This window comes from Crinia signifera, chromosome 8 (genome assembly GCF_055691185.1).
Source record: "Crinia signifera chromosome 8, ASM5569118v1, whole genome shotgun sequence".
Classification (NCBI taxonomy): Eukaryota; Metazoa; Chordata; class Amphibia; order Anura; family Myobatrachidae; genus Crinia; species Crinia signifera.
In genome coordinates this window covers 167,462,539-167,487,714 of record NC_139224.1, presented here as the reverse complement: position 1 = coordinate 167,487,714, position 25,176 = coordinate 167,462,539, and the positions used below count along the sequence as shown (strand labels likewise).

Genomic DNA, 25,176 nt, shown 5'->3' with positions numbered 1-25,176 from the left:
CAATCCCGGGGCATTTTTTCAATCCCGGGATTCGGGATTGAAAAATGCTCAATCCCGGGATTCCCGGGATCCCGGGATTGGCTTCCCTAATAATAAAAAACGCCCTGGCCGCCCGCGCGCTGGGTGGGTGGGCGTGTGTCAGGGACCGCTGGGTGGGTGGCAGGGACCGCTGGGTGGCAGGGACCGCTGGGTGGGTGGCAGGGACCGCTGGGTGGGTGGGCGGGTGGGTGGCAGGGACCGCTGGGTGGCAGGGACCGCTGGGTGGGTGGGCGGCAGGGACCGCTGCCGCTGGGTCCCCGTGAGCGCTGGTTGGGTGAGCGGGCGGGTGGCCGGCCGTGAGTGCTGCCGGCCGTCAGCGCTGGGTGGGAGGGGGGGGCGGGTGGCCGGGAGCGCTGGGCGGGCGGGCAGCCGTGGACGTGCGGCTGTGCCCTGCGCAGCGTGACCTCGCAGCGTGACCTCGTCACGCTGCGCACTGCGGGGTATGGGAGAAGCCGGGCAGCGTCTGAGTGCTCAGACGCTGCCCGGCATTAAACTGCGCATGCGCAGTTTAATCCCGAAATCCCGGGATTGGAAATTCCAATCCCGGGATTGAAATCCCGGCGTTTTGGGGGCCAAATCCCGGGATCCCGCCGATCCCGATCCCGGGATTGGCCACCCTAGATACAATATAGTATACAGCAATATATAAAACCTATCTCCCCCCCACTATACATTAATAAGACCTGCTATATCAGATACAAGAATTCAATACCACACCGGCTCTTGGGATAAAAGCTTTGTTTGAATCTACCTGTTTTAGCCTTAAGGCATCTAAAACGCCTACCGGACGGCAAGAGTGTGAACAATCTCTGAGCCGGGTGAGTCGGATCCTTCAGAATACTCCGCACCTGTCGTAAGCAATGTTTCTTCTCAATATCCGCCACCGCTGGAAGAGAAGTCCCAACAATCCACTCAGCGGTCGTACCTACCCGCTGAACCATCCTGCGTTCTGCTACTGTACCACTCCCATGCCATACCGTAGCGCAATTATGACCTTTTCAAAAATGTTGATACTCCGGGCCCACCTTATTCTTGTTACTCTCCCAGAATGACTGGGAGGCTCCCGGAATAATGGACAAGTGTCACGATTTTAACTGTACCCCAGGCATCCACTTAATGAGTTATATGGAAGGTCCAAGTGCCTATTTGTTGCTTTCTCCAAAGGTAGAGTTCTAGAGAAAAGGCCTACCAACTAATGAAACCTCAAATACACATGGCAGGACTAAACAGACCGGTCCATGCAGGGCCTGATTAACCGTTCTAGGTGCCCCTGCCAGTCCTGGTGCCATATATATATATATATATATATATATATATATATATTATATGATATATGATATATATGGGAGTTCCTAAGGTCATCCTATACAACACAACAAGTGTTTCTCTATTTGATGTACACCATACACAAAAAACCCAATTGGCAACCAAATAGATTGGTTCTAGAAGGTGCTAAATAATTAAGCAAATTCTGATTGGTTGCTATCGGTAACATTCCATATTAAATAGAACTCCAATCTTAGTAAATAACCCCTGTGAGAGTTTTACTTGACATTTATGGAGAAATTAGAAAGCCGACCCATAGGTTAAGGAATGAAATTTGGTTTAATGAAGGTTTATACCCGATTTCAGTTTTTAAAATAAAAATCTAAGAAGAGAGACGAATATTAAGAGTACGGGGCTGTCATCCCAGGCGTCTGACACTTGATATTGAAAATATTCCACTCTCATATAAACTAATTAAAGAATTCCCTCAGCGAACATCATCCTAGGAAACGTACATTACCATCACAAGAAGGAACCGTACGCCGACACAGAAGATGTGTTTCTTCTTACATATAATTGCAATTTAATAGTCAGCTCGGATAATTGTTCAGCAATATTCACCCCTGCATTCTGAAAGGGAGGGTTTTACAGACACCACAAAAGTGTATTCAGTCAATTCATAACAGGACCCTCGAGATATAGCTGTGTACCCGCTCTGTGCGGAAGGAAGGTTGTCACGAGAGTGAGGTAAAATCACCGGGCATGTCTGAGTGTGGATTAGTACATAACCAATACTCCTGTGTGCTATATATTATATTGCCACCATAATATCACATCTATTCCATACTTGCAGCAATTTGAGATTTGCCAGTGATGACAATTTTGTCAGTTCTGATGATTTCCAGATTTTTTTATTTAATTTTAAATATTTTTATCTATTTACTATGGAAATTATACATTAGTTACTTATCGCTGACTGCCATATATTTGTAAATGTTCATCCTATAACCTGGTATATTGTCTTATTAACAACAAGTAATAAAAAATAAAAAAAGGGTAGTTGAAGAATCTATTGTTGGTGGATGGTAACGTTAGAAGCAGTGGCGTAGCTATGTTTTGGGCGCCCCCCTCCCCCCCCCGCCGAGCACCCCTACCCTGCCGCCCCACCGAGCACCCCTACCCCGCCGCCCATGCAAACCCCCCTCAATCCCCCACAGCCTTACCTATCGCGCTGGTCCCGGCGGCTCCGTTCTTCTGCTGAGGACCACCAGAAAATGGCCGCCCCCATACAGCAGACAGTTTCAGAGAACTGTGTGCTATATGGGGGCGGCCATTTTGTGGTGGTCCTCAGCAGAAGAACAGAGCCGCCGGGACCAGCGCGATAGGTAAGTCTGCGGGGGATTGAGGGGGGGTTTAACTATAGCACCGCAGCCCCCGGCGCCCCCACATGCACAGCGCCCCCCCCACGGTGGCGGGGGCTGCGGTGCTATAGTTACGCCCCTGGTTAGAAGACGTTTCTAGATGGTGATTTTACAACCGGGTTGCTACCTGCATGGGATCTGTATGGTCTGCCTCCATCTGGAGGTTGTCGTGTAAGTGTCCTTTGGGAAATCCCCCCCGCAACTCCTCCACCAACCCAAACACCTACTAAATTACCTCTGGTGTTTGTGCACATGTGGTTGGGAAATCACAGTGTACGTTTCCCTGGTGGTAATTAGTACATTGGACTACATTAGTAAATCCACTCCTATACTTTCCCTGAACATCAGAGTCAAAGCTAGACTATTTGGTACCCTGTGCCCAAATCTGTATACCACACTCATCATGCCACACCCAGGAATTTAAACCATAACCTGTTGCTTTCCAGTTAAACACCCTATTCATTTAGCGATTTGATCCTGCATGAAAACTGTGATATTTCTAACAAAATTAAACTATTTGTACTTTGTGAAAAAAACAAACAAGCAGCATTGCAATTGAGCAGATCTATGTAGTGCAGCCACACATCCAATCTCATGCATCCACATACTACATAGATCTGCTCAGCTGCAATGTTGATATTTTTTTCATGATGTACAAATGAGCTTCGAATAGTTGGAATTCTCTAGTTTTCTATGCAGAAAGCTCATATATAGAGTGTCAGACTGCAAAGTCACCGGCAATGGGTTCAAATCCCAGATATCTCAGCATCTTGATATATAAGGAAGGAAAGTGTGTAGTAGTGGAACTTGTGAGCGTTAGGCCCGTGTGCAAAAATAGGGGCCATTCAAAATGGCCTGTGTGTGGGGGGGGGGGGTTTACTAGTGGGTCATCTAACAGTGGGTCTTATTTTGGTTCATTCTTTCTGACAAAATCCTTCTTAGATGGGCAAAACCATGTGCACTGCAGGTGGGGCAGATGTAACATGTGCAGAGAGAATTAGATTTGGGTGGGGTTTAACTTCAAAGTGAGATCTATATTGCAGTGTAAAAATAAAGTAGTCAGTATTTTCCCTGCACAGAAACAAAATTACTCACCCAAATCTAATTCTCTCTGCACATGTTACATCTGCCCACCCTGCAGTGCACATGGTTTTGTCCATCTAAGAAGGATTTTGTCAGAAAGAATGAACCAAAATAAGGCCCAGTGTGACTGCAAAATAAAAAGCTATCAAAATAAGTTCATGAATGTTGTACATGTATTAGCGACGATGAATGGGTTTGGGAAGGAGATTGTGGCAACCAGGAAATGCCGGGTATCAAAAAAAAGGAGAAAAGCTACAAGTCATAATAATTAATACAGATAATTAACAAGTGCCACCAACAGCACCAACAATTATTATTAATAATTATAATAATAGATATTTTCAACAAATTCACAAAAGATACCACAGCAAAAACCGATATGGCAAAAACAAACATTTCTTTTGGTGTTGAATTCTGTTGCAATTATTTTGTTGGCAATAAAGTCACCATATTTGAAATTTCTGTGCATAATGCTTCTGTTTAATGAAGACAGGACAAACACACCTACTGTAATACAAGGGAATGCTTGTTCGGGTGATTGTAATACTGTACATGAAAAAAAATAAAAGTTGTCAAAGAATTGTGACATTCTGCTCGGAAACAAGCACCTGACAACTTTCCCCGGTAAGAATGATGTCATCCATGAAAACATAAAAAGTGTAAAATATTATATTTTTTTGTAGTAATTGCAATATACATTGTCATTTTTTCGGGGAAAGCTGTAAAAAAAATAAAAATTCAGTCCTGTACTTCTAACCGGCACAGACATATTTTGCATAGATGCACAGATCTTTTTCAAAATACATTACAGCTACTGTTGTATTATTTATTATTTATTTATTAACAGTTTCTTATGTAGCGCATACAGATTATGCAGCGCTTTACAGATTATAGTTGAACATTCACATCAGTCCCTGCCCCAGTGGAGCTTACAATCTATATTCCCTACCACATGCACATGCGAACATTATAGGGTTAATTTTGTTGGGAGCCAATTAACCTACCAATATATTTTTGGATTGTGGGAGGAAACCAGAGTACCCGGAGGAAACCCATGCAAGTACAGGGGGAACATACAAACTCCGCACAGTTAGAGCCATGGTGGGAATCAAACCTATGACCTCAACGCTGTGAGGCAGTAATGCTAACCATTACACCGTCCGTACTGCCCAACTGTAGAAGAAGTAGTTCCGTTTCCAACTTGAAGATAATTTGCCTTAAGGCGGTCAGAGCTTTCTGTTTCTGTTGAACTTTTTAATTTTTTTCTGATAACTACAGTGATTGATTATTAATAATAACTATTAATATTGTTCATTGTTCACAATACAAATGTTCACAAATTAAGGGGCGTAGCCCCTTACGCCGGTGTGAAGAGCGCCCGTAGGGCGCGATGAATCACCTAGTTAATAATAACTATTAATATTGTTCATTGTTCTATTATAATTTTTATTATTATTATTATGATTAATAATAATTATATATATTATTAATTGGTATTGCTATTATTCTTATTATGATTAATAATATTATTTATATTATTTTAAATTATTATTGCTATTATTTATTGTGATTATTATGATTCATAATAATAATTATTATAATTATTGCTATTATTATTATTAGCCTAATAGATGTATTTGACATTATTATTTTTTTGGACACTTTCGCATTTGACATTACTCCTTTTTGAATCCAGTGGCTACTTTGCATTTGGCGTTGATTGAGTGTTTGTTTTTATTGAGTGTTTAGTTTGTAGGATGTTGCAAGGACATTATTTGGAAAGGATTTTCTGTTCCCTAGTGCTAATTTCAAATAAAGCAGCCCCTTCTGTCAACGTCCGCAGCACTTAGAAACCAGCACACAAGCTGTGATTATGTTGTTGATAGAATCCTGAATGAATTTGCGTAATGTCCCCCCTCCCCCCCACCCTTCCCGACCCAATGGGTGCTTCTGCGAGAAGACTATGCAAATATTAGGCCTGCATTTTAAAAGTGTCATCTGACGAGGCTGCGAGAGCCAGTGGCGTGGCTTGACAGAAACTCAAAGACAAACTTTAAACTTGCCCTGGCACATTCACAGACGTCCTTCTACTAGAAGGGAGGTGGTATGTCAGCTGCGTCGGACTGAAACCATGGAACACCAAGGGCATACGATGTCTAGAACGTTAACCCTCCTGCTGGGGAAAGAATAGATTACATTTATACAATTTTAAAGTTCCCAGTCGGAATCCACGTGGATGGTGAACTAAGAAAAAGTAAAAAATTAAAAATTGGGAAAAACTCACGTCGACCATTGTCACATTGATCTTTTGCTTGTGTCAACCTTTTGACCTTGTGCATGTTGACCTACTGACTTTCAACCTAGACATCGTTGACCCATCATCCCGATCCTTCTTTTAACCTCCGTTGCATTTGTAGAGTAGTGTTTTGCTGTAGTCAAAATTCACTTAGCAAGTGGAGCTGAATATATATATATATATCTCACAGCTCAGATGTCATGAGCTCAACTCCCACTCATGGCTGATTGGTGTGGAGTTTGTATGTACTCCCTGTTTTTTTTTCCATGTGTTTCCGCCCACGTCCCAAAAACATACCGGTAGTTGAATTGGTAGTTCCCGCTTTGCTTGGACATATATTATCCATACCATATTAAGTCATACAATACATAGCCGTTTCAATCGTACGTTACAATAAAGTTTTATTGATGAGCAATAGCAGAAAAAAAAAGCTTGCCTACTTTTAGGACCTGTCCCACAAGACTTTTTTCACACCATAGTGCCCTCCCTCTCAGCCATGGTACGCATCATCAGGGATCGGGGACAAGATTAAGGCTCCAACTTTACCATGGATGCTAAACTATGAAAAAAAGTCCCCCAATTTTTTTTTTATGTGAAAAACGTATGTCGTCCTTTTCACGTGTCAAACTTTTTTTTCTCATGTTGACCTTTGACCTGTGTCATCCTTTTGTCAATGTCAACCTTTTGGTGACAACAAAGACACTATAAACCTATCAACCAGATACCCAGCAGTCTCTTGGTGCCTACAGTACATTTGCATATCATTCGGAACCGGCTGCTATATACCGCATACACATATACAGTCTGTGGTGCCACAAACCAGCGCGGAGGAAGCAGATTGCTAAATCATCTGTCTGTATCAAATCTGTCTTCGCTGCGCGGATTTCGGCAGCTGCACTTCATTAAGCCAAAATAAATACAAATATAAGAGTAAATTGCTTGTAACCTAGAAAAAAATAAAAGTTACATATTTCTTTTGAAAGTACAAAGTTGCCTAGAGAAATGCGCTAGTTTTTATATTATTGTTGTGATTGATTATAGGAATTTAGGTAACACTATGATGCATCTTAGAAATGAAAAAATACATTGCGTTTTCTATTTCGCCTTTCTTCAAACAGAGATCCCCGTATGGATTTCGGGAACGTGGGGAGAAGGAACAAATCTGTGTGCAAGCAGCACTGTGATAAGTATTCCAGACGGGAGGGAGGGAACTGCGCCGTTCCTTGTTGCCACCCGAACTACAATGCAACAAATCCTGCTGCACAATGGCGTAATCAGTGCCACGTGCTAATTGGCGGCTGTCGGCGGAGGTGACGGGGGTTATTATGACATGAATGCATAAAGAAAATTATAGTGGACTGCTTCAGTAACCTTCCTGCATTGTACTGAAGAAGCTGTGTACCTAAACTTATAGAGGACTACAAAACAAGACCATTATTCTGTAATATGACAAAAGTGTCCCGGGGGGCGTAGAGGATGCACTCCATCCCAGGGGTTAATTACTTCATTTCTTTCATTATTCTGGAGTATGATTTATACTATGTATACTAGGTGATTCATCGCGCCCTACGGGCGCTCTTCACACCGTCGTAAGGGGCTGCGCCCCCTTAATTTGTGAACATTTGTATATGAGAAATATGGTTAGAATTGTATGAAAGATGCCTGTATTGCAACTTGAGTTATAAGTGAAATGTGTTAAATAGAGAGCATATGATGTGGAAGGGGGTGTGTATTGTTTTGTTTAATTAAAAAGCGGTTACAGAAAAAGATGTACATTGATAGTGTGGATAGTACAATGAAATTTGTGGGTGGGGGGGCTGTGTGTGCATGTTGTTTAGGTGTGTGTGTGCAATAGTATAGTAGGGTGTTTCTGAGTCAGCGGCTCCCCACTGGCGGAGGTCACGACACAGGAAAACAGGAGGCTGGGTAGTGATAGGGGTGTGTGGGCATAAGGGGGACTAAAGAGGAGGGTGGGGGACACTGTGCTGCTTCTGCCAGTGGGTGAGGGTCCAGCGTGGCAGTACAGGATGGTGTCCCTGAGTCAATTTCTCCTCCTACTGGGTGGGAGTTAGGGTGCATGAGAGCAAGAGGCTGCGCTATGAGTCATGATAGGGGCATGTGGGCAAAACAGCGTCAGCGACTCCCCAGTGATGGAAGTTACGGTTCAGGAGAGCAGGAAGCTGGGTAGTGATAGGGGTGTGTGAGTACACGGGGGACTAAAGAGGGGCTTAGGGGTGCCGTGAATTGCGGGAGGGGCACGGGGGGTGCTGTGAATCAAGGGAGGGAGGGGGTGCAGGTGTCCGCAAATCGTGGGAGAGGGCGGGGGTCCGCAAAGCGCGGGAGGGGGCGTGAATCGTGCGAGGGGGGTTGCGAATTGCGAAAGGGGGGGTGCGCAGGGGTGACGTGAATCGTGGGAGGGGGGCGTGAATCGCGGGAGGGGGGTGCGCGGGGGGGGTCCGCGATTTGCGGGAGGGGGGGCACGGGGCGCGATGAATCACCTAGTTGGTTATATATTCTTGTAGAAGGATGGTAGGATGTTGCTGTCATTCAGAATGCATTTACATAAACAGTAATAGTAGCAGTAAAAGATCTGACTTAAAGCACCTACAGTAAAACAGAACAGGTGTTATATATTATACAAAGAATTGGTTGATGTCTAGGTTGACGTGCACATAGTTGTCACTGGAAAAAAATTGCCACAAGAAAAAATCAACACAGAAAGGTCAACACATGTAAATGTTGACATAAGTGTGACACCTCATTGGTGTCCATGTCGACACATGAGAATGAATATGAAAATATTCAAAAAAAGAAAAATAAATCTTCAAAAACTCATGTCAACCTTTTTCATTGTCGACCATAGCCGTGTCAGTGTTTTGCATGTGCCATTTAATCCTGGGGTTTCCGTGAATCACGCGCGCGGGGGGGGAGGGAGGAGGTGAGGGCTGTCCGCGAATCACGGGAGGAGGGGTCGTGGGTGGATGGGAGGGGGGGCCCGGCGCGAATCGTGGGAGGGGGGGTCGCAGGGTGCGGCGAATCGCAGGAGGGGGGGTGTCACGGGGTGGGGCCGCGAATCGCGGGAGTCGCTGGGGGTGCCGCGAATTTTGGGGGGTGTGCTGCGAATCAACACAGAAAGGTCAACACATGTAAATGTTGACATAAGTGTGGCACTTCATTGGTGTCCATGTCGACACATGAGAATGAATATGAAAACATTCAAAAAGTGAAAAATAAATCTTCAAAAGCTCATGTCAACCTTTTTCATTGTCGACCATAGACATGTCAGTGTTTTGCATGTGCCATTTAATAGTGGGGTTGCCGTGAATGGGGGGGTTAATTGATAGGAAAGGTGCTTCAACACAGGTGATGGCAATCATACATTAAAAGGAAAGTGCAGGAGCAGAGCAATGTGTCCCTCCTAAGACTGTGGGCTCACTGGGCTGGTTCTCTGTCATGTGAGTCAGAGGCTCCACCCAGCGTTAGAGGGTCAGACACACTGTGAGTGACAGATGTAGCCAAATATATAAGAGATACTACCGGGGTGGTGGGGGCATGGCAAGACCACCACAAAAACAAGCCAGACTTGCAATGTGCCCCATATTTTTTGCACAGGCTGACACAATTTTTGCCATTGAAAAAAGGTGACGCCCGTCCCTAAAACAGATATATAATAAAGGACCCCATCTTATTGCTAAGCCCACCTATACAGCAAAATATAGAGCCATCCACATTATAACATACCCGATTATCCAGCCTCCCAATTATTTTATTATAAAGGCCCTGATTACCCGGGTGTGGTATAGGGGTCCGACTGTCGGGATCCCGACTGGCCGGACCCAGACAGCATGGTGAGCGCAACTAAGCTACGCGAGTCACCTATTCTATTCTTCCTCTATGGGGGTAGTGGACCCCCACAAGGGAAAAATGGCCGTCGGTAACCGGCTGTCGGTGTTTTGACAGTCGGGATCCCGTCCGGCACCCAATTACCCACCCCCCCCACCCCCATATTATTATGAATACCTTGATTATCCACCCCCCTCCCACCATCGTATTATAAAGGCCTTTGTACCCCCCCCCCCACACACACACACACACATTTTATTATAAAATCCCTGGTTGACCAAACCCCCCCCCCAAAAAAAGTCCCCGATTACCAGCCCCCCATCTTATTATGGCCGTTGTTACCCAGCCCCCCCCCCCATCTTATTATAAAGACCCTGGTTACTAGCCCCCCATCTTATTATAAAGGCCCTGGTTACCAGCCCCCCCATCTTATTATAAAGGCCCTGGTTACCAGCCCCCACCAATTTATAAGAAAGGCAGATAATCCAGGCCCTCACCCCAATGTACCATTACTCAGCATATTATACAGCCCTCCACCTTATTACAGATGGGTCCTCATACTTTTTCACCGTTTAGGATTACTATTTTGGACGCAGAGTTATCGGTATAAAGTCGCAGACTGAGCAGAACGATTGTACTTTTGGCCATAAATCACTCATTATAAAGTTGCAGGTTAATAAAGATATTAATAAAACACCCATAAGGGCAACAAACACAGCCGTAATAAACATAACGATTAATTAGCCTGAAGACTGAGATGCAGCAAGACATTCGGAGAACAAAGACATTTTCAATCACAGCGAACCTCTGTCAGGCGAATGTTTTCCAAATGACAGTCTGATAAGAACGCGGGAACCATCTCATCCCGATGTCTGGCCAGGGAGATGAAAGGTCATACGGAAAATAACGTTATCGGAGTAAACATCCTGGCACAAGCTGTGCGCGCTTCGCACGGGGGGGTATTGTGAACAGTGCAAACAGATGCCCTTCAGCAGATAATGGGTAAATAATAATGTGCCACACTTACCCGTAATGCGGAAGTGTCCTAAGAGAGGACAGATATTCAGCGGCTCGTCTGCATACGGCCTGTCCGCGCAACGAAAGTTATATAGTTTCAAGCATAATAATAATAATAATAATAATAATAATTTAAAAAATGTAAACCGTGTATAATTATATCCATTAACTTCTCTGAACCAGGTACCAACTGCCAATTTTTTCCCATCCCATAATCCATTGCATGACGCACTCGTCCCGTCAGTCCTGATGTGTCATAATACTCACAATGTGGGCCAGATGTATCAATCTTTGAAAAAGTGATAAACAGCCAGCCAATCAGCTCCTAACTGTCACGTTACAGACTATATTTAAAAAAAATGACAGTTGGGGGCAACTGGTTGGCTGTTGCGTTATCTCCGTCTACTTTATCACTTTTTGACGCTGGATACATCCTGGGTGTGGATTGACATAACTGGGGCAACAGGGTAACCACATTGGTTTATGATTTGGCGTGATGATGGAGTCGGCGTATAACCAACCTGTTTGGAAAGGACAGTTGGCCGATAGCGGATACTTAGGGCTCGGAATGTTAGATCAACATTCGTCATGCGGACCTGAGAATGTTTACATATTCATTATGTCGACATTGACATGTTCATTATGTCGACAATGACCATTTTGGCTTTCGAGGCCGAATGTATCAAGTTTCGAATAGTGATAAAATTGAGAGCGATAAAAAGCCAGCCAATCAGCTCCTAACTGCCATGTTACAGGCTGGGTTTGAAAAATGACAGGTAGGGGCTGATTGATTGGCTGTTTATCACCCTCTCCGCTTTATCTCTTTTTGAATCTTGATACATCTGGCACATATGGTCAGAATGTTGACAGTGTGAATTTAAGGTAAGTCTGTCCCTAACCCTAATGTTGACCGCATAATGCGAGCTTGTGATATTACCCATGGAGACGGACAATCGCCGATATTAGCCGCTTCTGATTAGCTGATTACGCATTCACCTCTTTTTTTTTCACTGATCATCTATTGTATGATTTTGTGCAAAAACCTATTTACATGTACTTAAGACTTGAATGGGTGTCAGCGCACCTGGGTGCGTGTTGCCTGACGTAAACCTGGCACAGAGCCCGGTACGTAATGGGATGCCTCTGAATTAGCATCCCAACAGCTGCTGTTGACAGCAGGACCCCGACATATGGATCATCAAGGGGGTCTGGTACATCTTTTATGCGACTACCATGTCTGAGACTTACTGCAAAAACAGCATATTGCAGCAAAGCTTCAGAGAAGATAATTCAGGTCTCAACACGCTGATCTAATAAATAATAAATATCCTACGACTTCTGTCACTAATGCTGCGTACACAGAGGCTACGGGGAGAACGATATTGAGTGTACACACTGGCCGATATCGTTCACGATATCGGTCAGTGATTTCACCCGCCACCCCGCTCTGTACGCGCAGTCACTGCCAATATTGTCCGATTGAGCTGTATTGGGTCGTTAACAATATTAACTGTACACACTGGACGATAAACACACAATACATCGTCCATATCATAGATGATATATTGCCCAGTGTGTACTCAGCTATACTGTCCTGGACTTCAACTTTAATAATATCAAATTGTCTCCTCTCACCGGTTCCAGAAGGGTAGGCGAGTATGACATTAGTGTTAGAGACCCACCAAATTAGGTTGCCGGGTCGGGGTTGGTGAGACCATTTTTTTACAACAAAAATTAGCCAAGCACCTCAACTTTATGTCCTATTGCTGAGTATAGTAGAATGATTCCGATTAGCAGTGCTTAAGGGGAGATTCTCTAAACTAAAAATGCAGTAAAAACCCTGTTATCTGGGTTTTTACTGCATTTTGGGATGCTCTAAGCATCCCCCGCTGGGTAACTGCGGCGGGGGTATCGCCAGAAAAATCTGGCGATGCCCCATAGAAGCCTATGGGCTTCTAACGCGACCCCCCGCCGCCCCGCACTGACCCACCGCCGCCTTGCACCACCCCCCCCCCCCCTCCCCCCCGTCACCTGAGTCCGGGACCTGTGACCTCCTCCTCCCTGCACTTTACATCCTCTTCTGGGTGCAGGGAGGAGCGCCCGGCGCAGCAGCAGCAGCAGCGACGGGTAAGGTAGGGAGGGGAGAGCCGCCAGGTCCCCATGGGACCCACTGACTCTCACCGCAAAGGACAGCTCTTAACGCAAGTACTGTCCTTTGCCATAATTATCGCATATGTTAGTGCATATGCGATAATAATGAATGCGGTAGCCGGCGATAGGGGGCGGTAAGGGGGCGCGGATGTTAGAGCATCCCCCCCTTAGTACTAAAGATGCGTACACTGGGCGATCCGCAGTGTGAACGATGTCTCATTAACAATATTTCTTAGTGTGCACAGGACTTTAGAGCGTGTACCTGCATTTTCTGTATTTACTGTCAAGAAACACACCAGCAGTCGCCACTGACCCGAAACCAGTTATACGCAGAAAGAACATTTTTATTTTAATTCATACCCAATACATAAGAGAATATGCGAACACTTGTATTACTGCTTCTATTGTCTTCTGGGTAAAACAAACTCCAGACCGGTCCGCTTTCCTGCGGCACTAACAGGCTTATTGTTTTCTTACAGAGAACAGCAGCATTGTTCCCACAAAATAAAAACACGCAGCAGTCGGCCAAGTTCCTGTTGCCGGGAAAACACCAAGAATTTACACATCAGGGTAAATGTACTAAGATGGGAGTTCTATCGGTGTTGGGATGTTGCCTATAACAACCAATTCGATTCTACTTCTTATTTATTTAGCACGTTCTAGAAGATCATAGATAGAATCTGATTGGTTGCCCATAGCAACATCCCAACTTCAATAGAACTCCCATCTTATATAGAGCCCCAATGTGTAGCAGGCAAACTTGTGTGTTCCTTCTTCAGTCAATAATTCTGTAGTCACTCACGTGACAGTTAGGGGCTGAACACATGATAGTTAGGAGCTGAAAGGCTGGGACACCATTTATCATACACAAAGGGACAGATGTATCAAACTTCAAAAAGTGTTAAAGTGGAGAGTGATAAAAAAAAACAGCCAATCAGCTCCCATCTTTCGTTTTTCAAACACAGTCTGTAACATGGCAGTTAGCAGCCGATTGGCTGGCTGCTTATCACTCTCCTTTCTATCACTTTTGAAGCTTGATGCATCTGGCCCAATGAGTTTTATCACATGTTGATAAATCAGCCCTTTAACCTTTTGCAGTCCAAGTTTTTTTTTTTGCAATTCAAACAGTCTGGTTTAAATGTTAAAATTAATTGTAACTCTTTTTTTTAAATTCATAAATGGTCTACACTGAATGTTAAAGTGGCTCACCACTGGATCTGCTACTAGCGCTAGGGCTGTTGAGCCTGTCTAGACGTTGGACCTGAAAGGGTTAAAGTGGCTCACCAATGGATCTGCTACTAGCGCTAGGGCTGTTGAGCCTGTCTAGATGTTGGACCTGAGAGAGTTAATACCAAAAACATGAAAAAGTAAAAATCAGGGGGGGACATTTGAGCGCCATTAAGCCCCGCCCCCAGGATGCAAAACATCCTAATTCACAGATCTCCATGGAGGGGCAGGGGCTAAAATGACGCGATTGTGACATTTTAGTTCCGCCCCCTCCTCTGAGACCCGCGGATTGCGGCATTTAAATGCGGGAGACTTCCGGCCATTCCGGGAGGGTAGGCAACCCTGCTTTATCTCTCTCCAAGCCTTTCCAATTGCCATAAACCTGCTACAACATGAACCACACGCATTCCTACAAGCTTATATTACCTATTTATCAAAAACACTTTGCAACCTTCTACTGATGTATTAAAGGTTTCTTAATTGTACATAGAGCAATTCCTTTCACTAACGCAAAGTGACCGACTCGTTTTTATTGTGCGATATTGCTTTCCCATAGATTTATAGTAATATTGGCAGACTACATTATACTGCATATGGGATATAATGACAATCCGCATCCCAGTGGGTTATGCAGATCCCAGCTGTTCTAGCCAATGACGCAGTGTAATGCTGTGGAGATTCACACCTGAGTTAGCAGCAATGATTACTTTCGGACTGTATTAGACATTGGGCACGGAGGAGGCGGCTGAGGGGTATTCTGACACTCGGAGGTGACTGCAAATGCAACACTGTCAGAGCCGCGAGCTGATCCGCGACACAGCGCTGTGTTTGTACGTTTATGTCAGGTCGCTGTGAGCAGGCACAGAAATGTGTCATCGTATTGATCAATGCATTCCGCCTTTGTAGCTGCAGAATGTATATATATATATATATATATATTATATAGATGGTGTTTCGCTAGCTGACTACACTAACTAGTGACCCAGATTTCTCCTGCTTTCCTCGTGGCAGAATATACTGTATGCTCTGTATCATATGAAAGATTTTATTTTTTTACCTATGGGCTGCAGCTTCCCCCCCCCCCCCCCCCCCCCCCAGGTCAAATCCACCACTGTTCTCTGCCTATGAAGCCAGATGCAGTCTGTGAGACTGCTCTGGCTTCAATGTGACTGGCAGTGACTTCCTATTGGAAGTCCGACCTGCCAGTCACTCAAGGCAGATTCATTGGGAGGTGTTCCCTCCCTCCGGGATGCCTCTGTGTGCAAATGCGGCGCAGACCCAAAAATGGGTTCAGACTCGTTAACCTGATTAAGTCTCCGGGGGCTCCTGCAAAGGCAGCCCATGGAGGCTTGGTCCAGTGCAGGCGCAGTATGTATAATGTTACTGCACATGCATTGGCCCCGTGCTGGGGACCGGCAGCATCGGGGGGGGGGGGGGGCAGAGGGGAGCACAGCAGCGGTGGCATCGGAGGGCCCGCATCCCGGCAGCCCCTCTTCTCCGCAAGGGTAAGAGCCGTCACTGATAGTTATCTATACAACATACAGAGCGCTTTACTGGGAAAAATGCAGTGATACACATCAGTCCCTTCCCCAGAGGAGCTTACAATCTATACTACCTACCACATTTACAAACATGAGCTTGGGAGGACATACAAACACAGCACAGATAATGCCACGGTCACGAATTTCACTCACGACCCCAGCAATGCTAACCAACTACACCAACTGTTCCACCAATGTTGGGTGCTTTCATTCTGAACACATATGACATTGTACAGGCAGCCCCCCCCCCCCCCTTCCATGCTGCACAAAATGCCGTTTTCACAGGCCCACGACGAGGGGCGCGGCTAAAATAACGCAATTCGTGTCATTTTAGCCCCTCCCTCAATTCGCGGACCCGTAAATGACGTTGTTTCACTGGAATGGGGGCGGGGCTTGATGATGTCTGCCTTGCCCCGCCCCCCTGACATCCTACCATCGGGTCTCCTCTCTGGGCTTCTCCCGCAGAGAAGAAAACAAAAGTTGGCAAGTATGCACTACCTGGAGGTTCCAGGAGGGGGCAGCTGTACTTTATACATTAAGGCAGAGAGGCGGAGACAGCAGCAGGTGCCTTCACATTGCCAGATAAGGGACATGTGTGGAATTTAAGTCACAGACTGCAGGAGGAACTGATTTTGTGCTAATCTCCTAGGTTGTAGTTCTTCTTTTGGACACAGCGGCACTTTAGAAAGCGTATTGGGTACAGCAGCTCATTATAACCTATTGTGCCTGCCTTCAGTATAATAATATAAATTGACATTTTCTGCAACGGTTTCTCCTACTTAGCATAGTGAACGTCAATCTCCCGGAATGCAACTCCCAATCCTTTCCTATCTCCACCAGTGGAGAGCATCTCCCCTTCTACACTGTATTTCAATTAGCTTTCTTAGCTGACAGACACTCCGCAACGTCTAGTCAGGTCAGAATCATTACTGACAACAGCACCATGGAGACAGTCGTCAAGGAATGGCCTAGCAAGGAGTCAGGAATCTGCAGCAGGGTGGACCTGCACTTGTAAGGCCTAATAACCTCCTGAAATATTTACATGTGGATTTGGCACTTTGGGCAACTCTAACCCGCTGAAAAACACTTTATATAAAGTCCGCATATTAACATATAGTTCCTGTACCAATGATGTACATTTTGTCATTAAATTTGGACTGTTCCTTCCACAGAATCCATTATTCTATCAAAGTAAAAAAAAAACTGGATGTCTGGGTTTTGATCATCATAAAGTCACATTTCACAGTACTGCTCTGTGCTGCTGGAGACCCTGCGCCTTCCACTATATAACACAGTCCATGGCTTCCTGCTGCGTGCATTCCCCTCCTCAATCATGTCACATGCAGCCCTATCCTCAATGATACATTTCTCATCTCCTGATATACTCTGTGGTTCTGTGGACACTTCCTCTCGATATAAATAAATATCAGTGGGGGGGCAGGTCCGGGCTATACATGCGGATAGACTCCACCCCTCTTGGTAAAATAGCAGCTCCAGTGGGTATTGTGTGCACAAGCGGTGCTAGTCCTGTGTGTGTAAGGGGTGCTACTCCTGTGGGCATTATTATTAATATGTGGCCACACCCATTCCCTGTGAAGCCACACCCCCTAGAGTTTTGATGTATGCCTTTGGTGCTCACTGTTCCTTGAGGGGGGGGGGGGGTCATTTTATATATATATATATATATATATATATATATATATTCAAACACACACAAATTGATATGCGCAAAACCAGTCTTATGAAAGTGACAGTCTTTCCTCTCGTGGAACTACAAGTCCCAGAGTGTGGGAAGGGAAACCTTTCAGCTCTTCCCTCGCACTAGAGTCCGTGATTAGGACCGGCTTCTTCTTGTTACCCACAGAGGGCTCCTGGATCCACAGGAAAGAATGTGTCTAAAACGATAGAAAGAAGCGCTCCATAGTGCAGTTTATCCCAATATAAAAAGATTTATTCTTTAAAAAAGTTTCCACGGTTTGGACAATAAGGGTCACGTACCACATGAGGCGGCATCAGTACCGCACATTGACAGCATAAGATACAGTATTTCACTGTTCGATGGAGCGGTTACACTCTCCTCTCTGTCAGTCTCACTCGTTTGAATGACGTTAGGCCACGCCCCTACGCGTTTCGTCACTTCGGACTTCGTCAGAGGGCTCTACACTACAGAGCCACCAATTCTGTGCATCCCTAAACTGCAGAGCCACCAATTCCGTGCAACCCTACACTACAGAGACACCAATTCCATGCATCCCTACACTACCGAGCCACCAATTCTGTGCATCCCTGCACTACAGAGTCCCCAATTCAGTGCATCCCTGCACTACCGAGCCACCAATGCCGTGCATTCCTGCACTACAGAGCCACCAATTCCGTGCATCCCTACACTACAGAGCCACCTATTCCGTGCATACCTACACCAGCGCCACCAATTCCACGTATATCTGCACTACAGAGCCACCAATTCCGTGCATCCCTACACCACAGAGCCACAATTCCGTTCATCCCTACACTTTGGAGCCAACAAGTCCCAGAGTGTGGGAAGGGAAACCTTTCAGCTCTTCCCTCGCACTAGAGTCCGTGATTAGGACCGGCTACCAATTCTGTGCATCCCTGCACTACAGAGTCCCCAATTCCGTGCACAAAATCCGAAGTGACGAAACGAGTAGGGGCGTGGCCTAGCGTCATTCAAATGAGTGAAACTGGCGGAGACGGAGAGGAGAGTGTAACCTCTCCATCTAACAGTGAAATACTGTATCCTATGCTGTCAATGTGCGGTACTGATACCGCCTCATGTGGTATGTGACCCTTATTGTCCAAACCGTGGAAACTTTTTAAAGAATAAATCTTTTATATTGGGATAAACTGCACTATGGAGCGCTTCTTTCTATCGTTTTAGACATATATATATATATATATATATATCTCCTATATATTTGGCTACATCTGTCACTCAAAGTGGGTGTCTGTGTCTATAACGCTCTGTTCCTGGACTTTTCCTCTTAATGTGTGATTGCCTTCATCTGTGCTGAACACCTTTCTGAGAAATTAACCTGTTTTAAACAGGTGATGGCAATCATACATTAAGGGGAAGTCTAGAAGCAGAGCATTGTGTCCCTCCTGGAGAGGGTCATGTTGGGAGGTATGTGACAGAGAACCAGCCCAGTGAGCCCACAGACAGTGCCAGACACCCACTGCCTTCCCATGTCCCAGCACTGCTACTCCACAGCCACCAGGTGAGCGCCCCCCTCCCGCGATTTGCGGCAAAACCTCCCCCCCGCGCGCCCCCCCCTCCCGCGATTCGCGGCAAAAACACCCGCACCCCCGCGACCCCCCCTACCGCGATTCGCAGCAAAAACACCCCCGCGACCCCCCCTCCCGCGATTCGCTGCAAAAAGACCCCCCCCCACGACCCCTCCCGCAATTCGCGGCATAACCACCACCCGCGAACCCCCCCTCCCGCGAATCGCGGCAAACCCTCCCCCGTGACACCCCCCCCCGATTCGCGGAAAAAACACCCCCCCCGCGACCTCCCTCCCGCGATTCGCGGGCAAAAAGAACCCCCCCGCGACCCCCCCTTGCACGATTGGCGGCACCCCCCCTGCGACCCCCCTCCCGCGATTCGCGGCACCCTCCCCCCCGCAATTCGCAGCAGCCCCAGGAATAAATGGCACATGCAAAACACTGACATGGCTATGGTCGACAATGAAAAAGGTTGACATGAGTTTTTGAAGATTTATTTTTAATTTTTTAAATTTTTTTCATATTCATTGTCATGTGTCGACATGGACACCAATGAAGTGGCACACTTATGTCAACATTTACATGTGTTGACCTTTCTGTGTTGATTTTTTCTTGTGGCGATTCGCGTCACACCCCCCCGCAACCCCCCCTCCCGCGATTCGCGGCACCCCCGTGACCCCCCACCTCCCGCAATTCGCGGCAACCCCCCACCGGAACCCCTGTGAACCCCGCGATTCGCGGCACCCACCCCCGCGACCCCCCCTCCCGCAATTCGCGGCACCCCCCCCGTGATTCGCGGCAGCTCCAGAATTAAATTGCACATGGAAAACACTGACATGGCTATGGTCGACAATGAAAAAGGTTGACATGAGTTTTTGAAGTTTTTTTGTCATTTTTTGAATATTTTCATATTCATTCTCATGTGTCGACATGGACACCAATGAAGTGCCACACTTATGTCAACATTTACATGTGTTGACCTTTCTGTGTTGATTTTTTTTCTTGTGGCGATTCGCGGCACCCCGGCACCCCCCCGCGACCCCCCCCCCCCCTCCCGCAATTCGCGACAACTCCCCACCGGAACCCCCATGAACCCCACTCTCCCGCGATTCGCGGCACCCACCCCCCGCAACCCCCCCCCTCCCGCAAATCGCGGCACCCCCCGCGATTCGTGGCAGCCCCAGGATTAAATGGCACATGCAAAACACTGGCACGGCTATGGTCGACAATGAAAAAGGTTGACATGAGTTTTTGAAGATTTATTTCATTTTTTGAATGTTTTCATATTCATTGTCATGTGTCAACATGGACACCAATGAAGTGGCACACTTATGTCAACATTTACATGTGTTGACCTTTCTGTGTAGATTTTTTCTTGTGGCGATTCGCGTCACACCCCCCCGCAACCCCCCCTCCCGCGATTCGCGGCACCCCCCGTGACCCCCCACCTCCCGCAATTCGCGGCAACCCCCCACCGGAACCCCTGTGAACCCCGCCCCCCGCGATTCGCGGCACCCAACCCTGCGACCCCCCCTCCCGCAATTCGCGGCACCCCCCGTGATTCGCGGCAGCTCCAGAATTAAATTGCACATGGAAAACACTGACATGGCTATGGTCGACAATGAAAAAGGTTGACATGAGTTTTTGAAGTTTTTTTTTCTTCATTTTTTGAATATTTTCATATTCATTCTCATGTGTCGACATGGACACCAATGAAGTGGCACACTTATGTCAACATTTACATGTGTTGACCTTTCTGTGTTGATTTTTTCTTGTGGCGATTTGCGTCCCACCACCCCCCCCCCCACAACCCCCACTCCCGCGATTCACGGCACACACGCACACACCTCCCCCGCGATTCTCGGCATCCCACCCCGTGACCCCCCCTCCCGTGATTCACGGCACACCCCCGCGACCCCCCCTCCCATGATTCGCCGCAACCCTCGCCCCGTAACCCCCCCTCCCGCGATTCGCGGCACCCACCCCCGCGACCCCCCCTCCCGCAATTCGCGGCACCCCCCCGCGATTCGCGGCAGCTCCAGAATTAAATTGCACATGGAAAACACTGACATGGCTATGGTCGACAATGAAAAAGGTTGACATGAGTTTTTTTTTTCATTTTTTGAATGTTTTCATATTCATTCTCATGTGTCGACATGGACACCAATGAAGTGCCACACTTATGTCAACATTTACATGTGTTGACCTTTCTGTGTTGATTTTTTCTTGTGGCGATTCGCGTCACACCCCCCCACCCCCCCCGCAACCCCCACTCCCGCGATTCACGGCACACACACACCCCCCCGCGATTCTCGGCACCCCACCCCGTGACCCCCCCTCCCGTGATTCACGTCACACCCCCCGCGACCCCCCCTACCATGATTCGCCGCAACCCCCGCCCCCGTAACCCCCCTCCCGCGATTTGCGGCAACCCACCCCGCGACCCCCCTCCCGCGATTCTCTGCAATCCCTCCCCTCCCGCGATTCGCAGCATCCACCCCCCCACAACCCCCCCTCCTGCAATTCGCGGCACCCCCCGCGACCCCCCCTCCTGCAATTCGCGGCACCCTCCGCGACCCCCCCTCCCGCGATTCGCGGACACCTAAGTTGCAATACAGGCATCTTTCATACAATTCTAACCATATTTCTCATATACAAACGTTCACAATTTAAGGGGGCGCAGCCCCTTACGACGGTGTGAAGAGCGCCCGTAGGGCGCGATGAATCACCTAGTATATATATATATATATATATATTTGCAATTAAACAAGGAATAATTATAACCGCTGAGTATTCCAGACCAGCAAGGGAACATATTCACGCTGTATGTCTTTTCTGACAATCTGGATTTTGCATGCATCCAGAGTACGTCATTATTCCAAATACCAAACTCTTTCATTTTGAGATTATCCTTGAGGGGCTGCTGGAAAATCAGGACTATTATTATTGGCCAAACCCAAATCCCCAATCAATTCTGTAAATCCCTACACTACTGAGCCACCAATTCTGCAACCTACACTACCAAGCCACCAATTCCGTGCATCCCTGCACTACAGAGCCACCAATTCTGTGCATCCCTACACTACGGAGCCACCAATTCCATGCATCCCTACACTACAGAGCTACCAATTCTGTGCATCCCTACACTTCAGAACTACCAATTCCGTGCATCCCTACACGACTGAGCCACCAATTTCATGAATCCCGACAATACAGAGCCACCAATCCCGTGCATCTCTGCAATAGCGAGCCACCAATTCCGTGCATCCCTGCACTATGGAGCCACCAATTACGTGCATCCCTACACTACAGAGCCAGCAATTATGTGCATCCCTACACTACAGAGCCACCAATTCCGTGCATCCCTACACTACAGAGACACCAATTCTGTGCATCCCTACACTGCAGAGCCACCAATTCCATGCAACCCTACAATATGAAGCCACCAATTCTGTGCATCCCTAAACTACGGAAGCACCAATGCTGTGCATCTCTACACTATGAGCCACCAACTCCGTGCATCCCTACACTACAGAGACACCAATTCCGTGCATACCTGCACTACCGAGCCACCAATTCCGTGCATCCCTGCACTACCGAGCCACCAATTCCGTGCATCCCTGCACTACAGAGTACCCAATTCCATGCATCCCTGCACTACCGAGCCACCAATGCCGTGCATCCCTGCACTACAGATCCACCAATTCCGTGCATACCTACACCAGCGCCACCAATTCCACGTATATCTGCACTACAGAGCCACCAATTCCGTGCATCCCTACACCACAGAGCCACCAATTCCGTTCATCCCTACACTACGGAGCCACCAATTCCGTGCATCCCTGCACAACAGAGCCACAAATTCCGTGCATCCCTACACTATGGAGCCACCAATTCTGTGCATCCCTACACTATGGAGCTATCCACCAAAAAACATTTTATCCCAAGTCATCTCTGCATATGAGGAGACACCACTCCACCGGGGTACGGCCTGTGTGTTGGTTCCGGATGATCTGGGGGCATTGGGCGCAGGTGACTTTAGTACAGTATATTACATTGTATGACTTTCACACCATAATCCCAGTCACTCCCACATCACATCGCTCGTCATTTATTCACCTCCTGAAAGTTAATAAAGGAAATCCCGATCACCTGTATATATGTGGCACAGGTTTATAGTGTATATGTCTATCCCGGCTCCCGGATGATTCTAATCTCATCTACGCGGCAGCTCATTATCTGCTCACTACTGTTGTTTTCTTAGCTTATGCACCAACAATCCTCCATCCCTGCTCACAGCGCCCCAACATCACCCCATCACCCCATGCCACCGGTGTCTGTCATATCACCCATGTGACCCCCTGCCCACCAAAAGTCGGGTGACTCTTTAACCTTGACATAAGGTCATAAGACGCTTGCCAGTGAAGATGGCAGATGCCTGTTACTCTCTACCCCCTGTGCACAGGCTCTTTCTGTGTGTGTGCACTGAGCCGCCCTGTGTAGAGCATTCTCCTGAACATTCCCTTATCTACAGCAGTGCTATCAGCATTTTGCAGGCAGGATTCTCTCCCCTGCTCCCATGTGTCTGGTTGGAGCAGATAATCGCAGGACAAACCTATTGACATTTGTTAATATCCTGACTCCTCCCAAGCCGGCAACAGAGCACAATCACCTCTGTGTATTGTTATATATTGCAGAATTAACTCCATCCCTGCACACCGGGGAACTCGCTGCAGGACCGCAATTTGCAGCGTTCTTCCTTTCCGATGCCGCAAGACATTGCCTATAAGATGCCGGCTCTTAAATGACATCACTGTAGCAGTTACCCATCCGAACGCCCTGCAAAACAAAATGTTAAATGACCCCTCTCTATCTCCTGGGGCTTCTAACGGAAGGTATTAGTCACTGTAATCACAGCATATGTCAATTGCAAGACATTACCCAAAACACGTCAATTAACGGTTCCAGCGGGTATTCAGAAAACAGCCAATTTAAAGGGACAGAGTCAAAATGAAAGTCACTTTTGCAAAAAGAAGGAAAACCCAGATTGCGGGCGATGGTGGAACGGTAGCGGATCACGGTCTGGACCGGAATTAGAACACAAGTTACAATCCACGCAGTTCGTGCGAACTACGACCAGCGTTTCCACTCTCACACCCATCCAGCGAGGTCATGAAGAGTACAACCAACATGCAACGGCATTAACCCTGCATTTCCCATCCACAAAACACACATCCGCCTCCCAAATCACAGATTCACCTTACCATGTATGGGCCACCGTGAACCGCCGCCGCTGGCGAATGCTCTTATTCACCAACAACTTCCGGAAGAAACACGGAGAGTTCCTCGGAGAGCTGCGCGGGGAGATTTTCGGGGAGGTCGTGGTCCTTTTCCCAGAATGCAAATCCAAATGCATATGTTCTTTGAAAGTCCTGATGTAGACCTCAGTATCCGGTGTGGACAGCTCGTTGGGTGACTCCTTCGATGTCATATCTCAGGCTTTCGCTCAAGACCTTCGCGCAGAGAACATATCACCCCCAAGTCACTCCAAGGAAGGCAGGGTGGTGGTGGTGGTGGTGGGACAGAATGGGCGGCCACTGATAAGGAGGCTGGCAGCAGAACAGCAAGCTGGTGTAGCTTCAAGATGCAAAAGAAGTTGGGTACCAAAGGGGTGAGGGATGGGGGGGGGGGGAGCCAGGTTATTCCCTGATTGAACTGTCAGCTCTTCTCTGCAAGTCTAGTCTCCGGTGAGGGTGGCTCTTCTGTGACCTACACGCCAACAGGATTCATTCAGCTGAACGCACCAGCTCGTGCAGCATTGGAAAACAATCCCCCATCCATCCTCGCTCAGACAGACGATTTTGCACAGAAAACCTCCTTAAAACCAGAAAACGGTATCCTGCGTCTAGAATCCGGGAGGAGGAAAAATAAAAGTGAATTGCCTTTTAAACGATGCACTTCGATACCATATGCTTCACTGGCCAGATTCCTTGGCTAGGGGAAGAAAAAAAAAAAAAAAAAAGATCTTCATTCAGAATTCCTTGCCGAG

General features: G+C 47.1%; 1 protein-coding gene across 2 annotated transcripts in view; it reads right to left on the bottom strand.

Annotated features, from left to right (window-relative positions):
- The window catches only part of PDE4B (phosphodiesterase 4B), a 338,958-nt gene that overhangs the window by 215,196 nt on the left and 98,586 nt on the right, over positions 1 to 25,176 (bottom strand). The window contains exon 1 of one of the 2 annotated variants that reach the window (XM_083157705.1): positions 24,392 to 25,148. The exons of the other annotated variant lie outside the window; for it this stretch is intronic. Coding sequence (XP_083013831.1) covers positions 24,392 to 24,618 — 227 coding nt within the window. The 5' untranslated portion in view covers positions 24,619 to 25,148. Of the gene's footprint in view, positions 1 to 24,391; positions 25,149 to 25,176 lie in introns of those variants that run through there. 2 annotated transcript variants of the gene reach the window in all.